The 9,238-nt window shown below is 44.7% G+C and overlaps 1 protein-coding gene across 6 annotated transcripts in view; it reads right to left on the reverse strand.

Moving 5' to 3' along the window:
• The window catches only part of DGKI (diacylglycerol kinase iota), a 281,008-nt gene that overhangs the window by 2,176 nt on the left and 269,594 nt on the right, over positions 1-9,238 (reverse strand). For 5 of the 6 annotated variants that reach the window (XM_073322101.1, XM_073322083.1, XM_073322075.1 and 2 more), the window contains 3 exons: positions 8,906-9,026; positions 2,060-2,096; positions 41-140 (listed from right to left, as the gene is read on the reverse strand). In XM_073322101.1, the coding sequence (XP_073178202.1) occupies positions 41-140; positions 2,060-2,096; positions 8,906-9,026 (258 nt within the window). Of the gene's footprint in view, positions 1-40; positions 141-2,059; positions 2,097-8,905; positions 9,027-9,238 lie in introns of those variants that run through there. The other variant, XM_073322112.1, reaches the window with a different exon arrangement.

Genomic DNA, 9,238 nt, shown 5'->3' on the forward strand with positions numbered 1-9,238 from the left:
GTCTAAAGTGTTTTATAATTGGTTCACTTGGTTTAGTTACCTTGGAATCTGTATTTCTTAGAGACGCTCCCGCATCCACCAAGAGCTGGCAGATGCCACGATGGCGCTGGCAGGCCGCCTTGTGCAATGCTGTCTCACCCCTAAACCAAAGCAGAGGAAACTAGCCGTAAGTTAAAATGAAAAATGCAGCATTTTTGTGAGGATCTCTCCTGTTATCCTTGGCATAGACACGTACACTTTCTCCCTCAGCTTGCATGCTCTCTGGATCAGTAGAGCAGCTTATAATGCACATACGGCAGACGGAGTGCTTCCGGGCGGGTGGGGAAGGGAACAGGAACTGTTGCCTTCATATATTTCCTTCATATTGGTACTCTTGCAGAAACAGATCACCACATTCTGCTGGCTGCTGGAAGAGCAAGTGAGCTGCCTTTCTGTTAATTCACTGTAGGGTAAACAGTGGTGGTTTTTTTCTATTATTTCCTACCCAAACTAAATATTATGACACTTTGGCTCCTGCAAGCAGGGACAGATACATGGAAGTCAAACTCCTGCATGCCAAAGTCAGCGCTTGCACCATATTGTTGCCTGATCACGGATCCCCACCTCTTCCGGCCCTCCATCAGTGAGCTAGTGTTCTAGTCCTCCACAGCTGGAGCTCTGCACTCACTTTAAAGCTCTAAACCATTCTGCTTTTCACAGGATAGTCTTGATTTTGACTGCCCCAGTATCCTGTGAGTGGGCCTCCCAGGATGCGGAGACCGTCTCACGATACCACTACAGTTGCGGCAATCTTCCTCATCTGGTGAGGATGTGGAGGAGAACATGTGCTCTGGGTGGGATATGAAAAGATCAAAGATGCAGCACTAGATGCCCGCTGATTTCCAGCTGAGAACTAAGGGACAGATTCATGCCTGTGCTGGTGCTAGAGCTAATGCAGGGACAGAAAGGCAGTGGTTTGCAACTCCCCTTCTCAGGACTAGATGGTGAATGGTTCAACCTTCGGCGAAGGCCAGGGAAGCCCTGAATGCTGCCCTGACTTGCACCTCTGTTGCAATGGCCTCTTTCAGAATCACTGGTGCACGGGACTGTTCCAAGCATGCCTCTTCATGCCCTCTTCCAGCGTACTCTGGAGTGCTCCCTGCAGTGGAGGTTTCTGTGGAGATGGGGCAGAGCTAGTTCTTTGCAGGGCACTGGCAGCCCCTGTGACAAGGCTATGCTTATCCTATTATGGCCCTTTTGGGGCAGCTCAGTACAGGCAGCACAAAGGAGTCATAGATAGGATGACTAGACAGCAAGTGTGAAAAATCAGGACGGGGGGACGGGGGTAATAGGCACCTATATAAGACAAAGTCCCAAATATCAGGACTGTCCCTATAAAATTGGGACATCTGATCACCCTAATCATAGGGCAGATGTGGCTTAACCCTAGAAAGTCCAAAATGGTTTGGGTTCTGACTATTTGAGATAAAAATTCTCTCTGCTTGTGGGAGGGCATTGTCAGCAAGAAGTTCTCTTGCCTTTGGAATTTACTATCCCTCTTGGGCGCTCAGTGCCTGGATTCAGTGAGTGTCAGGACATAGCAAATCTCACCTGTTTTCCTCTAGAACTGTGGTTCTCAAACCTTTGCATTGGTGTCCCCTTTCGCACAGCAAATCTGAGTGCGACCCACCCCTTTTAAATTAAAAATACTTTTAAAAATATTTAACACTATTATAAATGCTGGAGGCAAAGCATGGCTTGGGGGTAGATGCTGACGGCTCGCGACCCCCCACATAATAACCTCTTGACCCCGAGGGATCACAAACAGTTTGAGAACCCCTGCTCTAGGAGAATTAGGGTAATTAGGAGATGGGGGAGATAATAGAGTTTGTTTTGGAGCTTGGGAGGAGAGGTGTGGTGTTCATTGGGGTTGGGACTCCTTTTTTAGAAGTCTGCCATTTTCACACATTTTTATTTTAACTTTTGTACCGCACCAAGAGATTTCCAATGAGCACAAATGGAAGTAAAGTGAAATAAATCAATCATTGAAGGAAGTGGGTGTCAAGTGGGTTGCACTTACGTTTCACTGTCTGTCATATCCAGTAACTCAGATGGACCTGTGAAAGAAAGTCACATGTCATATGCAGTGTTGTTGTAGCCATGTGGGTCCCAGGATATTAAAGAAACAAGGTGGGTGAGGGAATATCTTTTATTGGACCAACTTCTGTTGGTGAGAGTGACAAGCCTTCAAGCTTACACAGACCTGTAAGTGAGGGTAAGCTCAAAAGCTTGTCTCTCACATAGGTCACATGGTATTCTTTACATTCTGTGATTTACTGGTTAGAACAATAATCAGCCAAACTGTGCCTAATATTGTGGGTTTGGTTAGAGGCGGGTCTGGTGAACCTTTCTTTGAAGTTTCACTTCCTTTGGGTTCATATCCCCCAAATTCAACTTTGACTTTCAGGTTGAATGATCCTGCAAAGTTTACAGCAAGTCTCATCTGAAACCACCAAGTTTTACACTATTCATTACACAAGCACAAAATAGAACCCCTCTTCTTTTCCTCTTTTGCTGTTTTCCTGTGGGTGCATTGGAAGAGAGGAGAACAGGACCCAATGGTCTATACTCCCTCCCCAAAAACAAACATTTTCAATATCATTGGGGGAAGCCAACAGGCTGTCTCCTGGAATTGTAGGTGGCCCACTACCTTCCTCCTCCATCTTCACACTGTGGGAGGTTGGAAAAGCAATCCCATTCCCCATACCCTTACACTGGAGAAATCTTCACTGTTTGCCCCCAAGTTACCAGCAACGTGCTTAAATGGCTCCACTGGCTGCTGCAATGGTCTCGAACCTCATACGGGGACTTTTGGCAACTGAGATTTCACCAGCTACTAGGGAACCTGCTCCCATAATTAGCTGCTTAGTGGGCCCACTCCCCACACAGCACGGACTGTGGGTGCTATGGGCATAGCACATTCTGTTTCTACTTGGAAAGGCTACACTGTAGTCCAACAATAATACTACAGACATATACAACACTTTACATTTTCAAAGTGCTACACAGCATTAATCTTAATAAGGAGCAACAATGACGGGTTCCACATTCAAACCTCCTTGACTAGAAAGGTAGTCAGATATGGTGATGGACCTAGGAGCATGGAGGGAGGAAAACAGGTGACTCCTTGAGGCTCTGAAGCCCCTGCACTCCGATAAGCGGGAACATGACATTTGAATGTTCTCATTCCATTAGAATCAGGCAACTAAGAAAAAAAAATCTAATGTCTGTCAAAAGAGTATTCTTTTCAGGCAATGATGCTCTTCCAGCTTACCAACGTTGCCATTTGCTAGCTATTGGGCTTAGACAATACACTGTAGCCCACTGGGAAACACAGCTTGATCTTTGGCCCTCCCAGATACATACACACTTCTTTTGGGCATGGAGATGACTTTGAGTGAGGAGTGGCGTGGGGAGAGGGGAAGACAGTTTGGGTGTGGAAAGTGCCTTGGAAGATAGAGTAAGGGTAAAAAGGGAAATTGGGCTAGGGCATCAGGGGAGAAAGAGCAGGGGTATGTGATAATTGGTCTGGGGTGGCAAAGGAGCTGGGTTAAAGTGATGGGGGATTAGACCTGCTAAGCAGGGAGATCAAGAAGGAGGGAAAATTGGACTGAGATGGAAAGGGGATGAAATTAGGGTGAAGGGGGATAGGGCTGATAGTGAGGGGCTCAAAAAAGCATTCTAAAAAAATATATAAAAATAAGAAAGCCAGCACATGTTCTGCCACTTTAGGTAAGGGGGGTTATATGAGATTACACTGAACTAAGCTATTTATCAGAGCATCCCAACTATCACAGCCAGCCTGAGGGTCAGAGACTGGTAGTATGCAATTCACAGAATATGGTACCCAGATTGTTGTTTTGTTCTCTTACGTTTACAGCTGAAACTGGAGGCACTGAGTCATGAATAATATTAAGCTGGGCCCTTATTTATGTTCAGTAGTGCTTCTCTTAAACCATCTCATGCCTTCCTTCTAATTCCCCAACCCCTCTTTTTGGACCTTGTTTTTATATCAGTCTCCCTGGCGCTGCCAGCTGACCATTCCAAATCCCCCTCTGGTGCAGGACAAAAGCTGCACAGATGTGGGAAAGGCGGGCACTGGGAAAGCTAACAGCACTGTCATCCTGGCCCAGTGGGGAGCTGCCTGTTTTACTGAGGACTAGAGGCAAAGAAAGAAAAGGGGACTGAGGCACAGAGAGGGAGATGACAAAATAACCCAATAGAAGTCCGGAAGGGAAATGCATGAGTGAGAGTTCTATCAAGGAAAACAGCAGGGGGGAAATAAAAACAAAAGATAGAAATGTGTTGGGAGGTGGAGGAATAAAAAAAGGCCCAGGAAAAATAAAATAGGGGACAGGGTCGGGGCGGAAGTTCGCCTGAAAGGAGCTGAAAAGCAAGAACCATCAAGGAGAAGACCAGCTGGGATCACACTATGTCCTTAATGTCTGATAGTAATTTCACACAGAAAGATTAACTTTTTTCTTCCCTCCCTCTCCCCCATTTGTTCCACCAAACCCGCTCTCTGATCTCTCAGAAGGCATAGCAGTCTGGGTTTTGGGGAGGGACAAGTAGTGAGATGTTCAAAGCAAACAGCTGCCCTTTAGCTGAGCTCATTACAACATAAAAGAAACTAACTGACCACATTTCCAGGCATTTCCAAAATCTATGGCACCATGCAGGCTGAAAGTCCTCAATATGTGCAGCAAACCCTACCCCTTCCAACTGAGGCTGTTAAAGCTACTCCTAAAGAGTCCCGCCTTCTGGAAGGTGCACAGACATTAACTTGTGTCAGTGAAAGGCCCTCTTAACCCTCACTTTATAAAACTGGGGAAGAGGGGTGGAAGATTTTCTTTAAAATAAAATAATAATAATAATAAAATAACAATAATAATGTTTGAGGTTGTCAGTGCCTCTGGATGTCTAGTTTGCTTTGTCTGGGCAAAAGCATGTCAGATTTGCATAATACCTTGAATATCGCTTATATTTGGGGAACAAAATTGGCTTGGTTCCTATCCTTAAAACTGGAAGCATTTTTAAAAGATATTTGTATGCAATGAACCGCCCAGGTTTCCCCTTCAACTTTAATCCTAGAGAGGGGATAATAGTAACTGTCTTTTACAGTTGATGTCTTTTTAACTTGACTCAGGGTCTTCCCCATGACTTAATGATGGGGCTCTACTTCGAAAAGTGACATTGTGGGTTTCCATATTTATTGTCTCTCAATAATTTCCATATAAAATTTGCTTAAAAGTAAAAACATGGATTTTTTATCTGCCAACTTCAAACTGGGATAGCAAAGCCATGTAGTGGTCTATCTGGCTTAGGTACCTGATTTTGCAACAAAGATTTTGCAGGCCAAATGCTGCACTCAGTTATACCACTGCAACCTCACTTTCTTCCAGTTATGTGCTTAGCACAGTTATGCAATCCCTGTGCCTTCAACGGGATTACATACATGTCATTTAGGGCAGAATTTGGCCCTGTATTTGGAATTTACCTAATAATTCTGTTCATGATGTGAGCCAAAATAGAATCCAGTTTACACTCCCAGAATTGTGTTGGCTCTTCAGTGCTAACAGTGGTAAAATTGTGTCCTTCTCACCAAAGTAAACTGATAGGACTCTGAAAAAGAACTAAAAATGGCACCTTCCTACTCAATAGATCTGCTCCCTGTGTATATTCAGAGTACAACTCCACCTTAATATTTTGAGGGTAGCAAGGCTGTTGAAGTTTGAGGTTAGAGGATTGTTCAGGACTGGGCCTACTGCTGCACATACTGACTGAAATTCCACGAGCTCTGCCTCATCTCAACAAAAAGTTAGCACAATATCTATCAGTGTCATCTCACTATTCTACAATGCAATCAAAGTGGACGTCGCCCATTTCCAACAGAAACAAGGTGGATGTCCACCTGGATTACATTGGTCTCATTAGCACTACAAAAGTAATCAACTGTTGAGAATAGGCCACTTTTACCTTAAATGAATTGTCCTTGTTAGCACTGACCCCCCACTTGGTAAGGTAACTCCCTTTTTTTCATAGATATACTACTTACTGTATTTTTCACTCCATGCATCTGATGAAGTGGGTTTTAGCCCATGAAAGCTTATGCCCAAATAAATGTGTTAGTCTCTAAGGTGCCAGAAGGACTCGTTTTTGTTGATACAGATGAACACAGCTACAACTCTGAAACCTAGATTATTTAAGTGATTAGCTCATCTAACAGATTTATTTCTGTAGTGTAACAGAGCAACTGTGCTTTTGGGGCATTTCTTGGTCCACTCAGAGTTTCTAAAGGGTGTCTCCCCACCCATATGGGAAGGACCCCTGACTCTGGGAATCCTGGGAGGAAGTTCAGGGTTTTGTATCTGTTTTTCCTGCCTCTGAGAAAGAGGAAAACTTCTTTGTTACAGCCATACAAAGAGCCAGCAAAGTGTTGCTTCTATACTCTTCTAGAAAAGTCTATTCACTGCATGTGCATCCTCTCCTGGCTGGGCAGGGTGTAGCAGCTCTCCTCTTCCTTTGGTGCCCCCCACTGACAGCAACCTGGCCCTGTGGTGGTCTTCCTCTTCCTGTGAGTTGGCCATCCAGCCAGGTCACTTTTAGTTCCGGGCCTTCTGGGAAAACACAAGTCCAACAGGCCAATGACCTGGCAGCATCAGGTTCTGCCCAACTTCAGGCTTTTTGGGCTTGTCAGCCGTAGGCTCTGGGATGTTCATGCCCCGTTCTAGGTAGGCTGGTAGAGGAACCCAGGCCTACCCTCTACTCTGGGTTCCAGTCCAGGGACCCTGTATGAAACAGATGAGGTCCGTTTATTGAGATCCTCTGCTGTCTCTCTGGATTGCTTCCTCCCATGGCCTGTACCTAGGCCTTCCTCACAGTCTCTTAGCCTGCTGACTCTTCTGCTGGTCCCAAAACAAATGAGAGCCAAACCACTTATGAGAAACAAAAGAAACAGGGGTCCTGCACCTGGCCTATCTTTCCCAAGGGGGCTATGACTCATATGAGTCTCTGGTTAGGCTCTAGCCCTAGTTGGCTCTTTCTTTCAGGCAGCTTCAAGGCAGTCTCTGGCCCCAACCAAGGCTTTCTTCACAGGATTAGTTCAAGATATCTACTCCCTCTCTCAGTCAGCCACCAATGAACTGGGATTTTCCTCTTTTATCTCCTTCTTCCTTGCACAGATATAACAGGATGGGGCTGACTGGGCCCACAGGCTCTCATTAATCCTCTCTTGCTCAGTATGGGGTCTGCATATCCCATCCCACTCACCTTCCAGCAATAAACAGATGTGATTCTGATGCCTACTGAGTTTGTACCTGCATTGTCATTCCAGGGATTATGCCGGGTTGTTCTAGCGCACTCATAAATACACTGCCGCATAAACAGTATCTTTATATGACTAACCTCTGGTTTTTCTTATTTGAGACCTTTTTTTTTTTCTTAACATCTGAAATGTTTCAGATCCAAATCATGGAACAGTGTCTCCTCATGACGACACTGGTGTGTTTGAAAGTGGCATATGCCCATCATCACAAAGGGCCTCCTTACATTAATGTGTCCTTGTCCCTCCTCCCCCACCTCTGAGCACATGGGATTGGATTTGCCTTTTCTTTATCATGTTATATTCACATCCCTAGTTCAATATGAGGAATCTATAAATTCTGCCTAATCCTTTTGAAGATTCAGAACGTTTCCCTACATGATTTAGTGCTGGATTTTCAGCAGCGTGCCCTGGAAGGTATTTTGCAGTGTGACTCCCATTAACCTTAGCCATATCCAAGAGTGCATAGGCAGCAGACACTACAGGAGCACATGACTGGGCAGGGATTGAGGCAGTAGCAGGGATAAAAACCATTCCAGTATCTTCTCATATGAGAAAGGATGGACATTAGCTAAAATGATTTACGGGGGAAGCATAAGATATTAGGAAGTGTCAGAAAACATCTGAATCACTGATTAATACACCTCATGCTCTGAATACTGATAAGGTGCTAGGGGCCACAATCTACATTTTAAAGTACTTTAGAGAAGCAGAAACATTACACTGATGAACCTTCAGCAAGTTGGCTCAGAGAGATTATCAAAGAATGAGAAGTGTCCTGTGTAGAAATGACTTATTAATTTCTTGGATGCAGGTGTAGAGAGCGAGTGGACCTCCATTAGTGCATTGCCAATCCCTAGTCAGATTCCCCAGAGACTTATACAAACAAGGCAGCTGAGACACCCAGAGGAAGAGGATCTAGAAAGGTTTCAGGGGGTTCCTGCCAGATTGGTGAAAACAGGGCTGGTGTTTGCTCAATGCTATGAGTGGTCTTTGTTTAATCTTGCCATAGCCTCCTCACACTTTCTCCATTTGCTGAGGAGACTCCTTCTCATGGGTTTCCTGTTCATGTCCCTGCTAGCTTCAACTACTACTTCATCTTGAGTCTTCACATAAGTTTAACTGTGCTAGAATTCTATTGGGATGTACACATGGAAGATGTGCCTGAGGGAAATATTGGGGACGGATGGGGGATGAGTACACAGGCCAGGTGTGTTCTGAGAGGCAGTCTGGAGAGAGGGCTCAATGAAGGAAACTACAGAATTCAGTGTGTTATGTAGGAGATCAAACTAGATGATCACAACAGTCCCTTCTGGTTTTATAATCTATGAAAATGTTGTGTCTCCTACAAAGTTGTCCTGTTATACTCTTCACTCTTTCCCCAGTATCTAGGGCTAGCTTCAACACTTCTTCCAAAACCATAGCAACATGCTGCAGGAGGACAGATTGATAAGGGGTTGTGAGTAAACTTTTATTCTACCACAGTGACACTTACGGCTACTTCATGGAATGTGATTCTCTGTGGGTTTGCACACAATTACTTACCATGTTCTAAGATGTATTTCACAATTTCAAGGTGCCCAGTCTTGGTAGCATGGTGAAGCACGGAACAGTGGTCAGGTCCCTGGATTAACAGATTAGCTCCTCTCTTACAGCATTCTATGAACTGGAATGTAAATGCACAGGAAGAGGACAAGAAAACTGTAGGACAAGGTGCACAGGTAAATAAACATGCAGGTAAATTAACTGTCAGATTTGCTAGCAGGTGGCTAAAAAGAGCAGTGGTAACCACTAGCCAAACCGTTAGGCCCTTACAATGCACAGCAAGGGCTTTTGACCTAAAACTAGCAAGGCTTACAACACACTGAGTTAACAATG

The sequence above is a fragment of the Lepidochelys kempii genome, chromosome 1 (genome assembly GCF_965140265.1).
Source record: "Lepidochelys kempii isolate rLepKem1 chromosome 1, rLepKem1.hap2, whole genome shotgun sequence".
Lineage (NCBI taxonomy): Eukaryota > Metazoa > Chordata > Testudines > Cheloniidae > Lepidochelys > Lepidochelys kempii.